Source organism: Ovis canadensis, chromosome 4, assembly GCF_042477335.2.
Source record: "Ovis canadensis isolate MfBH-ARS-UI-01 breed Bighorn chromosome 4, ARS-UI_OviCan_v2, whole genome shotgun sequence".
NCBI classification, from domain to species: Eukaryota; Metazoa; Chordata; class Mammalia; order Artiodactyla; family Bovidae; genus Ovis; species Ovis canadensis.
The window spans coordinates 114,480,791-114,498,606 of record NC_091248.1 but is presented as its reverse complement, the minus strand read 5'-3'; the positions used below and the strand labels follow the sequence as shown (position 1 = coordinate 114,498,606).

Sequence of the window (17,816 nt, the reverse complement as noted above, 5' to 3'; positions counted from 1 at the left end):
CAGAGGACATCACTGCAGTCAAGCTTCTGGGTGCACGTGTCATACACTGACACCTGGAAAGATGAGGTGAGAGCAATGGGGTGACTGTGCTGAGGTCTGGAGCCTAGCCATTGAAGGGCCAGGGGAGGAGAGGAAGAAAAGTATTAATAACATACTTTGAGCATCCCAGGCACAAGCTGGGTGCTTGACATACATTTAATATTCACACTAATCTGGCGAAGTGTGTAGTATAAGGCCTATGTTACAGGTGAACTCACAGAGGTTAAGCTCACAGACCTTGTCCAAGGCCACACAGCTAATGGATGGACAAATAAGATTTGCGCAACATCAAAGTCCGTCACATTTCCACCTTCTTACACAGCCCCTGGGGACTCAAAAGAATCTTATCTGAAGCCACTTGTTCCATTTGATTTTTGGTTGTCAAACTCTAAAGCCACAGGCTAAAAATCACAGACATGACTATGTAATCCAATAGTGCTGAGAAAGAAAGAAGGTATTGTGAAGAAAAAGCTCCAGTTCTGCTTTAAGCCTGAAAGGCAGAATCACAAATGACTACAGGGCCTGCAAGTAACAGTCTACATCTACAAGCTAAGAAGCACCAATGGGTGAGCAGAGGGAGGGAACCAACAGTCACATATCATGTCCAGGCTCATCTGCCCTACATGCGCTACATCAGTAACATAATCTCGCACTTCAAAGGCAGTGATGTTAAATAAACACACGTACACACAGACATTCACATCCACAAACAATACTTCACTATTGCTCTGTTTTTCAACTTGCATCTCATTTCGGTACATAAAGATGCCACTTTGCCGCTTGTGTTTGGGAGGGTGGAGCTTGGAGTTGGTGGTAATGTGGGAAGAGACACACAAAGAGCTGGAGTGAGCTGTGGTTGGAGAGATGCCTTGATGAACAGACTGGGAGGTGAAGAAAGGGGAAGGAATGGCTGAGAGCCGTCCCCCTGAATGATCTGGGAAATACAGGTCCATAGTGAACCTTGACTGTTCAGTCACTATCAAGGAGTAACTAGCTGATTCCAAACACTTGTGCCCATAAGAGAGAAAAAGAGCAATGTAGTCAGGCCACTGCCCCTTACTAATTTCTAGGGCAAAATTAAATGGCACATCTGTTTCCTTGTGATTCTTTCTTACTCGAACACATGAAGGATCTTTTTTAAAAACCAGTATACATGTATATTTTAAAATATTTATTTATTTGTCTGCACCAGGCCTTAGTTGTGTCACACGGGATCTTTGGTTGTGGTGCACAGATCTTAGCTGGCATCTCAGTTCCTCCATGGTGTGTGGGATTTTAGTTCCCTGACCAGGGATCGAACTCACATCTCCTGCATTGGAAGGTAGATTCTTAACCACTGGACCACTACAGAAGTCCCCACATGAAGGATCTTAAACAGTATGTCCATACTCTGAGCTCACCTCACAGTTGATAAAATATATGAAACAAACAAAAAAACCTGCAAGTCATAGTTGGACTTAAAAATAAGCATCTCCATGGAGCAGTTCAGGCAAAACGATCAGAACTAAAGAAAGGATACAGGCTACTGAGCCACAAAGCAGGCAAGGGCAGCAAATGGTTTGGTCACTCTGAAGGAAGGTGTGTCAGCCTGCCCAGGCTCCATAACAAAGTACCAGAGACTAGGCAGCTTGAACAACAGAAGGCCACTTTGTTCTAGAGGCTGGAAGTCCCACATCAAAATCCAATAGGGGTTCAGTTTCTGCTGAGAACTCTCTTCCTGCCTTGAATTAGCCACCTTCTCACGTGTCCTCACAGGACCCCCTCCTCTGTGCAAGCAGAGAGAAGGAGAGAGATGGGAGAGCGTGCCCTGGCATCTCCTCTTATAAGAGCTCCACCCCTCGGACCTCACTTAACCTGCTACTTGGAGGGCCCATCTCCAAGAAAGTCACACCAGTGGCTACACTTCAACATAGGACTTTGGCGAGGGGCACAAACGTTCAGGCCATAGCAGAAGGGGCTGGCCTCACATTCACTGTTGGAACCAGGACTGGGGAAGGGACCTGGGGATGGAGGAGATGAGGGTTTACTGCCTGTGAAAAGAAGCTGAGAAACTGTCATCGACCTGCTGCCTGGGACAAAGCCAGAACCTCAAGACTGGGAATTAAGCTGTTTCATCTGTATCATCCCCAACATTTCTATGGAGCAGGAACCCCAAAATACCATCATAAGACTTGATTCTGGATAGGAACTTGATAGATCAGATGGAAAGCATCAGCAATAATCATAAAACTAGATGAGAAGACAGCATGAAAATAAACAAACATGAATCTTCATTGAAGATGACCCTACAGATATCATTAGTGAATACTGGTATTTGTTGCCACCACTGCTGCTTTCAGCTTCTGGAGGTGGCTGATACAGCTTATTACTTCTTAGGCTTCTTTTTTAAAACCGGTGTTTTAGTGCTAGAAACTCTCCTTAAAGCAAGGCTTCAGCTGCATCCACAAGTTTGATCTGCCAAACTTTCATTAAAATCCAGTTCAAAATATTTTTAAATTTTCACTCTGATTATTTTGTATGCATGAATTATTCAGGAGAGTGTTCTTGATTTCCAAATATAAAGGATTTTAAGTCCTTTTTTGCTATTGTTTTCGTGGTTGATTTTTAGTTTAATCACACTGGTCAGGAAAGCACGCTCCTTGTAATCTCAAGACTGTTATATGACCCGAGAGTTCTTTCAAGGCCCAAAATATAATTTTTTAAAAATTACAGCTCTTACGTTTAAAAACTTGAAATGTACTCTTAAATCATGCATAGATTACACAGAGAATTATCAATGAAACAGTAAAATATTTTGACCTGAACTGCAATGAAAATCATTCATTTTAAAAGCTCTGGGTACAGTTTAGGTTGTTCTTAGAGGGCAATTCAGAGCTTTAAATAAATTAATTAGTCAAAATTTTAAATTAACAAGATTTAAAAGCTAAAAAAATAAAAATTAAAAATTGAAAATAAAAACCCTTAAAGTCACAAAGTCCATTTAGGTCAGGAGTAGCACAATGATTCCATTATCACATCTGTCATTCAGTACTGACTGTAGGTTCCAGCTAATGCAAGAAGGCATCCTTAAAAGATATTCTTGCAAGAAACAGAATAAGAACTGGAAAGGAAGAAAAAACTATCTTTGTTTGCAGATGTTAAGATTGTTAAGAAAATAAAATAGAATCTATGTATACTCAATGATATTTAGTGGGAAAATTCACTTTAATATTGGGTGTAAGATCAATGGCTTTCCGATAGATACACCAATAACAAATTAGAAAATATTCATTTGAAACAGGATTTCATTTAAGCAGTCATAAAAATGGTAAGATCCTTAGTGGGAAGACATATAACAAAATATATATGAAATGAAAAAAATCATGATGTATAGTCAGCAAACATAAAATTCCTAATTACAGAGATATATTAACCACGCTTATTAACGGACTCAGTATCTTAAAGATGTCAATTCTATGCAACACAATTCAATCAAAATCATAGAATTAGATAAGTTCTTTCTAAAATTCACAAGAAAATACAATGGGCCAGTATAGTTAGGATTGTTTTGAAAAAAATAGTAGGAAAGATTTACTCTATCAGATATCAGACTTATAAAATTATAGTAATTAAAACAGTGAGATATGAGCTAGACCAACAGAACAAATAGAAGTACAGACACAGACCTGACACATGATAGGCCTGGCTCTTCCGATCAATGGGGATAAGATGGACTAACCAGTAGGAGCTGGGACAACTAGTCATCTAAAGTCACTTTTGCGACTATTCACAAAAGTCAACTTCAGATGGATTTAAAAACCTACATGTGAAAAACAAACTGTTGAAACTTTCAGAAGAAAATATAGCAAAATAAGACAAAATAAATCATGAAGAAAAACATTCACAGATTTTACATTAGAATGCAATGAACTTGTTCAAATAAAAACAAAATACAGTGAAAAGATAGACTATACATGGGAAAAACATCTGCAATATGAATAACAAGTATACACAATATACAAAGAGTTTCTAAGTATCAATAAATAATAGAAAACAGACTTTTTTAGAACTTGGAATAAGCTAAAACAACAGAATAGTCTATAGTAGTTAAAAGGAATGCATTGGAGCTCCATCTGTCAACACAGATAAATCTCAGAAACAGTGTTGGATGAGCAAACCAAATTGCCGTGTGATACAGCATATAATTTATATAAAATTTTTAAATAGGTAAAATAACAGCATATATTACTTATGGTTATACACCTATAATTATGGTTTAGAAACAAGCATTAGAAGTATTAATACCACAGTAAAGACAGTGGCTACCACTAATGAGAGAGAAGGGTTGGGAAGGGTTATCTACACTGACTATTTCTGATATTTTCTATATTTTATTTCTTAAAGATAATTTCCTATTTATCTAAAGTTATATATATATTCTATTTATCTGTGCATAAAGAGATATTGGAAAGGAAGTTGACGCAAATTGATACTGGATTTGGGGTGAGTTTTGAATCTTCTTTATAGCTCTTGTTCTCCTTGAAACTTCTTCAGGAGAAATATTGTACACAAAGTATAAATCATATTGCCATCTTTTGAGTAATTTCTCAAAAGCTTATCAATGAATGGGAAGAATTGTGATACCTACTCTGGTTGCTCAAATTCTATTATTGATAATGTGAAGAAGGCTGAGCGCCAAAGAATTGATGCTTTTGAACTGTGGTGTTGGAGAAGACTCTTGAGAGTCCCTTGGACTGCAAGGAGATCCAACGAGTCCATTCCGAAGGAGATCAGCCCTGGGATTTCTTTGGAAGGAATGATGCTAAAGCTGAAACTCCAGTACTTTGGCCACCTCATGCAATGAGTTGACTCATTGGAAAAGACTCTGATGCTGGGAGGGATTGGGGGCAGGAGGAGAAGGGGACGACCGAGGATGAGATGGCTGGATGGCATCACTGACTCGATGGACGTGAATCTGAGTGAACTCCGGGAGTTGGTGATGGACAGGGAGGCCTGGCCTGCTGCGATTCATGGGGTCGCAAAGAGTCAGACACGACTGAGCGACTGAACTGAACTGAACTGAAACTGGTGCAACTTTTCTGGAGAGCAATCTGGGTAATATGTATAATATTTGAAAATGTAAAAACACTTTGACCTATTCATTTCATTTCTGGAATTTGTCATAAGGAAATAAATAATGAAATAAGTACAAACAGATGCATATACAATAATGTTTGTATAGCAGTATAGCTATAAAAGCCAAAATAGTAACTTTTAGTCCCTAGATAATAAATTCAGAATTGACAGCTGAAAACTATTTCATTTTAGTTCCACAAGTTGTGGTCCATCTATATAGTGGAACACCATGCTGCCATTACACATGAATCTTTGACTTTACATTTATTGACATGGGAAAATGCCTATAACATGTTATTAAGTGCAAAACGTTACAGAGCAGCCAATATAATGTTGTATTTATTAAATTTCTTCAGGTTGTAAGCAAGAGGAGCTGATTCTAGCAGCATAAGCTAAGAGACCGAAGAAGGAAGGGAAGGGGAAGTGATGGGAGGAGGGATGATGAGGGAGAAGGGAGTTTACTGGAAATACGCTGGGCTATTTCATGGGTGAAGAAAGAATAAGACAAGTGAAAACAAAGAAAGGTCAGAAACCCGCATAGTTTTGGAGACCTCAGCAGAAAAAAATTTCCAAAGTTTTAAAGTTGGTCTAGATTGGCTGAGATGTCTATATCAAAACCAATCAGCTTTGGTTCAGCAAATAACATAAACATGTTATTTTATGTTTATATGAGACTCACTCAACACTGATTATTGGGATGTTCCCAGCATAAGAAAAATTATTGTACACATATGCAAGCATGCGCCCAAGTGGTGTCTATTACCAGTATGATTCCATTTTTATAATGTGTGGGTACAGTATGTGTGCGTCTCATGGCAACAGAATAAGAAATGATATTTGTTTTCTTTATACCTCTCTTTGTCTTTTTTTTTTTTTCAAGGAACATAGGTTATTTTTTACAATATAAAAAAAGCAGTTTTCCTTTGAGTGGAAAGACTGTTACTCCAGAATTTGCTAACCTATTTTATGAGGCCCTGGACAGACAAGACAGCCAGAGGGTGCGCAGCTTTCGTCAAATACTCTTAAGAAAGGAAAGGAGCCACCAGCTCTTTCCTATCCTTGCCTCTCTGCTGTCTGCCCACCTCGGCTTCCCTGTCACTCACCCAAATACAAGTCCTTAATACAAAACAAAGAGGAGATTATCTTGTAGAGTATAAGCTAAAAGTAAGGACAATAGACTCAAACCATCAAAACAGAAAAAAAAGTTTTCAACTGTCAGTTCTGAAATCATCATCTGGCAATTCAAGTCATTCCAAAATCTAGAGCCTTTGAGTCTATGTCTTTCCCTGCTACTGATTCACAGAATATGTTTTTTAGCTGCTGTTTTCTCTCCCTTTCCTTTATACACACATTGCAGGAGGGAAAAAAATCCAGATATTCTTTTAAAATCTTTTAAGCACCTCTTATGCACCCTGTTCTGCCTATTCTGGAAATATTCACATACGTCCCATGAATGAATATTCAGTTGACAAACATGGGCCATCAACTCTGTTAAGACAGACCAGCTCAGACTTTGGCATCAAAATGTCCTGGGCTTGAATTCTGGTTTTGCTTTTACTATTGGCATGGCTAAAATAAATCACGTGACTGCCAAGAGCTTTTGTTTCGCAATCTATAAAAAGGTTATTGTGAGGAGCAACCGAGAAGGCAGGTGGGTAGAACAGCCTTAAACTCATACACACACAAATTGTTATTCACACATCTACCTTACCCTCCAGGTCATCAGAAAATTAAGGGAAGGAATTACAGCTTCTTCTTCTTTGTATCCCCAAGCCTAGCTCAGTGCATGGAGATGATGATGGGAATAGGGGGAGGAGTATAGAAATAAGAACCACCGTTTGCTGAGCTGTAGCAGCCACGATTCAAAACATATCCCCTCATCACATCTTTTTACTTGTCTACATTCCCAACTGTGCCCTAGCCACGTTTAATCAAGTCTCTATCTTTTGTGTCCAGAAGGATGCTAGGTGCATAGTAAGAGGTCCATCATTACTTGTAGTTAATACATGCAGTCAGCCAGGCACGAAAGTGAAAGCGTTAGTCCCTGAGTCACGTCCGACTCTTTGTGACCCCCATGGACTGTAGCCCGCCAGGCTCCTCTGTCCTTGGAATTCTCCAGGCAAGAATATTGGAGTCAGTAGCCAATTCCCTTCTCCCAGGGATCTTCCTGACCCAGGGACTGAACCTGGGTCTCCTGCACTGCAGCAAGTTCTTTACCATCTAAGCCACCACGAAAGCCTACATACACTCTTATATTTAACCAGCATCCCCTCTTGTATCAAAGGTACTGTTCCCAATAAAGACAAAAGGTGGTAAGAAGTTGGATGTTAATGCTGAACCATTGGAGAAACTGAGGCACAAAGCTATTGATTGGCTCGTATTTAGCCACCCTCAAGTCAATGAGAAAATGTCACTCAGTGCACTCATATCCATTCCCTATCCAGTTTAACTACTGTACAATTGTGCTTATTTCACATGCTAGCAAGGTAATGCTCAAAATCCTTCCCTGATAGCTCAGTTGGTAAAGAATCCGCCTGCAATACAAGCGATCCTCCTGGGTTGGGAAGATCCGCTAGAGAAGGGATAGGCTACCCATCCCAGTATTCTTGGGCTTCCCTTGTGGCTCAGCTGGTCAAGAATCTACCTGCAATGCCAGAGACATGCGTTCAACCCCTGGGTTGGGAAGATCCCCTGGAGAAGGGAATGGCTACCCACTCTAGTATTCTGGCCTGGAGAATTCCATGGACTATATAGTCCATGAGGTTGCAAACAGTTGGCCAAAACTGAGTGATTTTTACTTTCAGGCGTCAACAGTACGTGAACTAAGAACTTCCAGGTGTACAAGATGGGCTTAGAAAAAGCAGAGGAACCAGAGACCAAATTGCTAACATTCATTGGATCATAGAGAAAGCAATGAAATTCCAGAAAAACATCTACTTCTGCTTCATTGACTATGCTAAAGCCTTTGACTGTGTGGATCACAATAAACTGTGGAAAATTCTTAAAGAGATGGGAATACCAGACCACCTCATCTGCTTCCTGAGAAACCTGTATGCAGGTCAAGAAACAACAGTTTAGAACCAGACATGAAACAACAGACTGCTTCAAAATTGGGAAAGGAGTATGTCAAGGCTGTATGTTGTCACCCTGCTTATTTAACTTGTATGCACAGTACATCATGTGAAATGCCAAGCTAGATGAATCACAAGCTGGAATCAAGATTGCCAGGAGAAATATCAATAACTTCACATACGTAGACTGCATTACTCTAATGGCAAAAAGCTAAGAGAAACTAAAGAGCCTCTTGATGAAAATGAAAGAGAAGAGTAAAAAAGCAGGCTTAGAGCTCAACATTCAAAAAACTAATTGGATTATGGCATCCAATCCCATCACTTCCTGGCCAATAGACAGGAAAAAAAATAATAATGGAAACAGTGACAGACTCCAGGAGATCATGAAGGATGGGGAAGGCTGGCATGTGGCAGTCCATGGGGGTTGCGAAGAGTCAGACACAACTTAGCAACTGAACAACCACCACCACCCAGTTTTCAGCCAAGTGAGAGACAGAGAAAGCCACTGGGTGGGAGACGAGCAGTAAGCAAGCCCTGGCATGAGGTCAGGACAAAGGAGACCGTCCACCAGGCTTCATGGAGCACACTGAGGGGGTAAGGGGCCTTTCAAAATGGGGACAGAAACCGCTACCTGGAAACCCCACCTTTACTCTAATCAGCCAAAGAGCCAAAGAGTGAGTTGCCGTGTTGGGAAGAACTCCCAGGAAACAAATGGTGAGCACCTGTCTAGAGCTTCCTAATGCGCCATCTGTTCCCAGGGGACTCAGGGATCATGGACATCAGTGAGCACGTCCACGTTGCTCTCGGGAACGAGGGAAAGAGCCATTTTCTTTCTCAGATAAACTTTTCTTTCTGTAATTCCAGAATGTGCTCGGGCCGTCCAGGGGTGTTGTGCCAGAAGACGGGTCATGTTTTATTCCGGAGAGAGGCTGCTCTTTTTACCAATAATGGAAGCAAAACAAAACAACTGGAGGAATCTAGAAAAAAATGATACAAATGAACTTATTTATAAAACAGACTCGGAGACTTAGAAAACAAATATATGGTTACTGGGGGAGGAAGGGCTGGTGGGGGGTTAGGAATAGATTGGGAGTTTGGGACTGACATGTACTTAAAATAGATAACCAACCACATCCTACTATACAGCATAGGGAACTGCTCAACACTCTGTAATAACCTAACTGGGAAGAGAATTTGAAAAAGAATAGACACAGATATAACCGAAAGTTTAACTGAATCACTTTGCTGTGTACCTGAAACTAACACAGCATTGGTAATTAACTATACTTCTATATAAAACAAAAAATTTTAACAAAAAAAAAATTGGAGAAAGTGATCAAAACATTGTTGGTATATTTAATAGAAGAGAAACTCACTTGAAAAGATAAGCAAACCACGGGGACCATGTAGAATTAAGTGCCACTAATGAAATTTAGGATCAGAAGAGGCAGCAGGCACAATTCCTGCTCAGAACAATTAGGATCCCATCTAGTGGAATGATATGTCTTTGTCACAGACCACACCCCAATGCTGGCCAAGCTTCACAGATCTGGCCAGTGCCACAAGGTTAACAGCTGGGTCTATGTTACCTGGTCTCACAGCCAGAAAAACCACCCAAAGCACCATCTTCCCAAATAAGGGCAAAACACTAAATGACAGGCCGGCCAAAGGGTCCTTCCAGAGTTCTGGAAAAGAGCTTTGTGGCTCCATTCAGTGCCATGGAGGAATAACTGGGAATTAGGATTGCACTTCTAGGGCCAGGACTAGACTGAAACGGGTCCTGAAAAATTCTGTGTTTCAGATAAATAAAATTCTAATGCAATATTTTTTAAAAATTGAAATTAATGTAAAAGCTACTATAGGAATAATTTAGTGGTTCATGAAAAAAATTAAACATAGAATTACTATATCATTCAGTAATTCCACTTCTGGGTATATACAACAAAAGGAATTAAAATGGAGACTTGAATACTCATATCCCCTTATTCATCACAGCACTGTTCACAATAGCTGAAGTAGAAACAACCCAAATGGATGAATGAATAATAAAAATGTGATATATACACAAAATGGAATATTATTAAGCCTTTAAAATGAAGGGAATTCTGGGATTTCCCTGGTGGTCCAATGGTTAAAAATCTGCCTGCCAATGCAGGGACAATGGGTTTGATCTCTGGTCCAGGAAGATACCACATGCCACAGGGCAACTAAGCCCATGGAACAGAAGTACCAAGCCCAGGTGCCTAGAGCATGTGCTATCACAGCTCAAAGCCCAACAGTGCACCTGGAGAGTGGCCCCTGCTAGACACAGCTAGAGAAAACTCATGCATACCAATGAAGGCACAGCACAGCCAAACGTAATTAAAAAAAAATGTTTTTAAGGAAGGAAACTCTGACACAGAATACACAGAAGAACTATACAAAAAAGATCTTTATGACCCAGATAATCACGATGGTGTGATCATCAGTCTAGAGCCAGACTTCTTGGAATGCGAAGCCAAGTGGGCCTTAGGAAGCATCACTACGAACAAAGCTAGTGGAGGTGATGGAATTCCAGTTGAGCTATTTCAAATCCTGAAAGATGATGCTGTGAAAGTGTTGCACTCAATATGCCAGCAAATTTGGAAAACTCAGCAGTGCCCACAGGACTGGAAAAGTCAGTTTTCATTCCAATCCCAAAGAAAGGCAATGTCAAAGAATGCTCAAACTACCACACAATTGCGCTCATCTCACATGCTAGTAAAGTAATGCTCAAAATTCTCCAAGACAGGTTTCAACAGTACGTGAACTGTGAACTTCCAGATGTTCAAGCTGGATTTAGAAAAGGCAGAGGAACCAGAGATCAAATTGCCAATATCCGCTGGATTATCGAAAAAGCAAGAGAGTTCCAGAAAAACATCAATTTCTGCTTTATTGACTATGTCAAAGCCTTTGACTGTGTGGATCACAATAAACTGTGGAAAAGTCTTCAAGAGATGGGAATACCAGACCACCTGACCTGCCTCTTGAGAAATCTGTATGCAGGTCAGGAAGCAACAGTTAGAACTGGACATGGAATAACAGACTGGTTCCAAATCAGGAAAGGAGTACATCAAAGCTGTATATTGTCATCCTGCTTATTCAACTTATATGCAGAGTACATCATGAGAAATGCTGAGCTGAAGGAAGCACAAGCTGGAATCAAGATTTCCCGGAGAAATATCAGTAACCTCAGATATACAGATGACACCACCCTTATGGCAGAAAGCGAAGAACTAGAGCCTCTTGATGAAAGTGAAAAAGGAGGATGAAAAAGTTGGCTTAAGTCCAGGTTCGATACATGATACTGGATGCTTGGGGCTGGTGCACTGAGACGACCCAGAGGGATGGTACGGGGAGGGAGGAGGGAGAGGGGCTCAGGATGGGGAACACCTGTGGCAGATTCATGTTGATGTATGGCAAAACCAATACAATATTGTAAAGTAATTAACCTCCAATTAAAATTAATAAATTTATATTAAAAAAAAAGAAAAAGTTGGCTTAAAACTCAACATTCAGAAAACTAAGATCATGGCATCTGATCTCATCACTTCATGGCAAATAGATGGGGAATCAGTGGAAACAGTGACAGACTTTATTTGGGGGGGCTCCAAAATCACTGCAGGTGGTAACTGCAGCCATGAAATTAAAAGATGCTTACTCCTTGGAAGGAAAGTTATGACCAACCTAGACAGCATATTAAAAAGTAGAGACATTACTTTACCAAGAAAGGTCCATCTAGTCAAGGCTATGGTTTTTCCAGTGGTCATGTGTGGATGTGAGAGTTGGTCTATAAAGAAAGCTGAGTGCCAAAGAATTGATGCTTTTGAACTGTGGTGTTGGAAAAGCCTCTTGAGAGTCCCTTGAACTGCAAGGAGATCCAACCAGTCCATCCTAAAGGAAACTAGTCCTGAATATTCATTGGAAGGACTGATACTGAAGCTGAAACTCCAATCCTTTGGCCACCTGATGCAAAGAACTGACTCATCTGAAAAGACCCAGATGCAGGGAAAGATTGACGGCAGGAGGAGAAGGGGACAACAGAGGATGAGATGGTTGGATGGCATCACTGACTCAATGGACATGAGTTTGAGTAAACTCCAGGAGTTGGCGATGGACAGGGAGGCCTGGTGTGCTGCAGTCCATGGGGTCACAAAGCGTTGGACACGACTGAGCAACTGAACTGAACTGAGCTGAATTCTGACACTTGCTACAACATGGATGAACCTTGAGAACATTATGCTAAATAAAATAAGCTCGTCATAAAAGACATGTACTGTGGGATTCCGCCTACAGAAGGAGTCCAGGAGCAGTCTAATGCTAGAGACAGAAAGCAGAACAGTGGCTGCAAGGGGAGGAGGATGGGGAATTAGTGTTTATGATACAGAATTTCAGTTTGGGAAAATGAAGGATGTTCTAGAGATCATGGTGGTTGAATTAAGAGTGGATGCATTCAATACCACTGAACTGTACACATGAAAATGGTTTAAATGGTACATTTTGTGTTATATGCTTCATCAAAACAAAAAAATGCAAAAATGCAAAAAAAAAAATACATGATGGACAAAATGGCAAAATTTTGAAGACAGGACCAATATTATTGATTTGCTCCTCTTCCTAAGGCTCCAACATGCTCCATTCAGCCTTTCTTTAAAATTTTGGTATTTTGTTCACCACAGATTGTATCTGCATTAATTTTAATTTTTGTGATTCAAAGTATTACCTTGAAATACTGTTCATCTTGAGTTCTGAGACTCAAGGCTCCTTGAATTTTGGGACCGAGCGAAGTGCCTCACTGTCTTCTCTTGCCTCTCTCTGGCCCCCTCTGTCTTTCTACTGCTCCCTTTTGAGAGTCCAAACTCCTCCAATCTCTCCTTTGCTGTGTCTGGACAGACAGACGAGACCCAGAAGCTGGTGCCTCTCAGTCATCAGTCTTGCTTCCGTCTGTGAACCTTCCTGACTTGCCCTGGGCCCATTACTACTATATCTTGGGCTTGTTTCACATGCCAGTTCCCTCTCACCCACCCCGTCATCACCTGGAATCTTCCAGCCTGTGACCCCACATTACCTTCGGCAAAGGGCCCTGCAGGGCTCCTGTGCCAGCTGTTTTTTTCCTCTTCTAGAGGAATTGATTCCTTGTGATCCTCTGAGCTGTAACCTCATCAGGCTGGAATAACTTGACACTCCCATTTGTCTGACACAGAAGTCATTTGTCTCCCAAACCTCAGGGTCAGGGTGGTTGTGAATTCCTCCCCCTGGCCTCCACTTGGAGGGTTGTGACCACTTCATCAAATGCTTTTGCCTTGCCTCTGAGAGGTTCCACAACCAGCAGGGAAGGAGAGATATCCTGGGTAGAGAGTAAGTGAGAAAGCTATAGGCCAGGTGGGGCTGGAAATCAATCCAGGACTGTTCTTGCTGAGAGCTCCTTGCCACCTTCAGGGGATCCAGACTCACCCAATCTGGCTCCAAAGGCAAGACAGAGCTCTGCAGCACTCTGCTAACCCAGAGGGTGCAGGACTGTCCAGCAAGGATCCTGGCTCTTGGGTAATGCTTCATCATAGCAGCACATACCATTGTCATCAGGTATGACCACATTACCACGAAGCTGTCCACAGAGCAGCAGGTGAGGCGTAAGGAAAACTGGGGCCAAGTCCAACCCTGCCCCTCAGTAGCTATGCAACCTTGAGCCCTTTAGGCCTCAGTGGCTTGACTCCATGATGGGGATAATCATAGCTATTTCAGGGGGCAGCTCAGCCAATAAAATGAGTTCATCATCATGAAAATGGAATTCTCCAGGCAAGAATACTAGAGTGGGTTGCCATTCCCTTCTCCAGGGGATCTTCCTGACCCAAGGATTGAACCTGGGTCTCCTGGATTGCACGCAGATTCTTTACTGTCCAAGCCACCATGGAAGCCCCTAAAGTGTGCTCTGTTAGTCATTCAGTTGTGTTGACTCTTTGTGACCCCATGGACTATAGCCCACCAGGCTCCTCTGCCCATGCGATTCTCCAGGCAAGAATATTGGAGTGAGTAGCCAATTCCCTTCTCCAGAGGCTCTTCCTGACCCAGGGATCGAACCTAGGTCTCTGGCATCGCAGGTGGATTCTTAATTGTCTGAGCCACCAGGAAACTAAATGGACCTTTGTCGGAAAAGTAATGTCTCTTCCTTTTAATACTCTGTCTAGGTTTGTCATAGCTTTTTACATCCAAGGAGTAAGTGTCTTTTAACTTTATGGCTGCAGTCACCATCTGCAGTCACTTCCTGGGCCAGCAGCAGAGCTGGTCCAAGCAGAGATGCCCAGTGTTCAGTGAAGGCAAAAAGCAGTTCCAGGGGCTTCATCAGGCTGTAGTTTGGAATGTGATTGGGGTTGAGGTCCTAGCTAAAACCCAGTCTCTTGTTCAAGCCTGCTTTTCAAACTTGGTTCTGAAGGGTCTTGATCTGTATAGTAAGTCTCTCTAACCTTCACGTAAGCAGAAGTAGTAGCTCTTGATTGCCTTGAGTTCTGGGTGACATACCAAGTAGAAGACATATCACAAGCTCCTCTGTCCCAGTTCCAGATACATGCCCAGGGGCAGCCCTGACGCCTACCATTCACTCGGCCCTTGAATTGCCAGCCCAGCTTCTCGGAGGCCCTGAAGCATTGACTTGGGGCATTAATGCAAGGAACGTGCTCTTCTGCTCAAGTCACATGGGGCAAGACGAAAATCTCCCTCAGGTGGGGAACAAAATGACAACAGTTCACGTCAAATTTTAAAGATGTTGCATATTTCGGATCTTCTGTTTCCATGGGCTTTGTCTTAATAAAAGAATTCTTCTGTACAATGACTTTGGCCAGAATCTGGATTAACAGGGAGAACTTTTAAAAGTTAGAATGTATTCCTGGCACACGCCACCTTAGAATAAATGAGGACTTGGCTTGCTAATTCATAAGGGTTGCCAACCCCTGAGTTAGGAAAATGCCAAAAACTCCTGGCCATTGGACAGAAAGAAGGTTCAGCAGAAAGGGCCTGGCTCCAAGCCAGCCTGCTCCCCAGCACCCGGCCTATTTCCCCATGTTAGTCAACACAGAGGTCCAGGTGAAGGCACTCTTCAGCCTCAGGTTTACTCCTTGGGAAAGGAACCAAACAGCATCTTATCCCCACTGCATGAAAAGGGGACTAATGAAAATGAAATAGCAGGATGAAATGGCAGGATTTCTTTTGAGATATGAAAATGGATTTCTTTTGAGATAACTGCATAAAGTTAAGGTATAGTCACAGAATTCTGAAGCTGGAGATGGTGGTGTGTAGGTAAATACTTAAAAAACAGCTCTCCAAAAAAAAGTGAATCTATGTGTATGTGTATATATACATACACATACACACACACATAAGGCTATTGTAAATTTTACTGATACACATCACATATATTTATAATACATGATTTACAGATAGTAATGAAATACACAACTGTCTTTACTACAGAGCCTGTACAGTTGATTTTTCCTCCCAGGACGCTCTTGAATCTGTAGTCAAACCACCGTTGCATTTGAACCATGATCCGACGAATGGAGTTGCATTTCAGTCTGCTCTTTCCCCCAATACATGTATTGTCATTACATATAACATCCACTGATAAATTCACTCTTGTACAAATTGTGTTCTTTGAGCTAAATCTTCTTCACCCTCACCTCTAGTCATTCCAGACTTTAAAGTTTAATCTGCATTATTAATATTTTCTCCTTGACTTTCTTAAATCTAGACAAACAACAAAACAATAAACCGTGCACTGATTTCTAGCGCTTGCCAGGTTCCTCGGTGCACATACGCCTGATGTGGACGGTTTCAAGCTTCCAACACGACAGCACCAACCGCCAAGGAGAGGAGAAACCCAGGGGCTATCGCATAGTATTTCCACTGTGGCGAGACGATGGAATAAAACTCGCATACGATAGCAAGACAAGAAAAAGTGGAACATAAAAGTTCTCTTTGCCTGTTTGGGCCTCCTCCTTCCTCTTTACCGTGTGTCGTACATCTGCGTTAACCAGACCTCCCTAGGAGATAACATTCTTTCTTAATCTCACAAGCCTCACAACTCCCCAGGAGATAACATTCCTTCTAAATCTTGTGAAGAGTCGTGATGACCCGTGACTCGCTACTTGCTTTGTCTCTTAAATCTGGACTGTGCAAACTGTCAATAATCTGTCATTTAATATACCTAGGGCACTCGGTCTCAAAAAGTTGTAGAACCGTTTTAGCCTTTTAGCAAGTGAAACTGTTCTGAGTTTTCTGAGAGGCTGTTCCCAGGTTATAATCCTGTCTGGCTTGAACAAAATTTTCCATGTCTTTCTTAGATAGATCAACTATTGATTAATTTTTTGTCGACAGATACAATCATCTTAAAAAACTCAAAAGCACAAATAAAATGTGTACCATAATTAGGCAGTGATGTGTTTTGAGTATCACCTTTGTTTTTTAATACACTTACTTAGACACTTATATAATTTTTAATAATGGCTATATTTAACAAGCAGCCCACAAAACTCCTAAAAACATAACAGCTAGCTCTCAAATTCTGATATGATCTGATCCCCTGTCCCCCCCACTCACACACACACTACTGGTGGGAGAAGATCTGAGAGGGTCACCTCTAGTTCTCCGCATATATAGAATATGTGGAGATGAGAGGTGGGGATGGTATATGTTGGGATCAGGAAATCCAACTGTCCCACAAACATGTCCCATGCACCCACATGTAGTTCTGGATGTTTAAAAAAAAGTGCCTGAACCCTGGTATGACTGCCCTGGCATGAAGCTCTGTGGCTCCTCACTGCCTTTGTGGATCTGACCTATTTTCAGAGCAAAAAAAAGATGCTGATTTACTCTCCAGTTGCCAACTCTGGCTACCAGTTGCACAGACCTCGCTCTACCCCTCCAGACACACCCCTAGGCTTTGACAGCATTTCCCAAAACTCTGCAGGTCTGGAAAGAATGACACAGCTGGAGATCATTTTGAAGACAATTAAAGCTAATGAGCTGACTCAGCAAAAGAGGCAGGAAATGGCTCTGGCGAGAGGATAGCTTTGCCTGGGTAGTCCGAAAGAGACCAGTAAGGAAGTAAAATGGAGAAGATCTGACTTACCAGCAGAAATTAACATTTGCTTAACCAAGCCTTGACCATAGCTGAATTGCAGGAGGCACTGCTGGCACTTTTCTGTACTGATGTTGTTGTTCAGTTGCTCAGTTGTGGCTGACTCTCTTCGACCCCATGGACTGCAGCATGCCAGGCTTCCCTGTCCTTCACCATCTCCTGGAGTCTGCTCAGACGCATGTCCATCGACTCCTGTCCATCATCTGTCCTGATGGGAGCAGTGTAAACTGGTTCAGCCTTGGCTTCCCTGATGGCTTAGTGGGTAAAGAATCTGCCTCTAATGCAGGAGACACAGAAGATGCGAGTTTGATCCCTGGGTCAGGAAGATCCCCTGGAGAAGTAAATGGCTACCCACTCCAGTATTCTTGCCTGGAGAAATCTGTGAGGAGAGGAGCATGGAGGACCACCGTCCATGGGGTCACAAAGAGTCAGACGTGACTGAG

At 41.8% G+C, this 17,816-nt stretch overlaps 1 protein-coding gene across 3 annotated transcripts in view; it reads left to right on the top strand.

Moving 5' to 3' along the window:
* MTPN (myotrophin) overlaps positions 1 to 16,667 on the top strand; it is a 130,648-nt gene extending 113,981 nt beyond the window's left edge. The window contains exon 5 of one of the 3 annotated variants that reach the window (XM_069588460.1): positions 16,023 to 16,667. In XM_069588460.1, coding sequence (XP_069444561.1) covers positions 16,023 to 16,177 — 155 coding nt within the window. In that variant the 3' untranslated portion in view covers positions 16,178 to 16,667. Of the gene's footprint in view, positions 1 to 14,795; positions 15,879 to 15,984 lie in introns of those variants that run through there. The other 2 variants (XM_069588461.1, XM_069588467.1) reach the window with 2 other exon arrangements.
* The last annotated feature ends 1,149 nt before the right edge of the window (positions 16,668 to 17,816 follow it).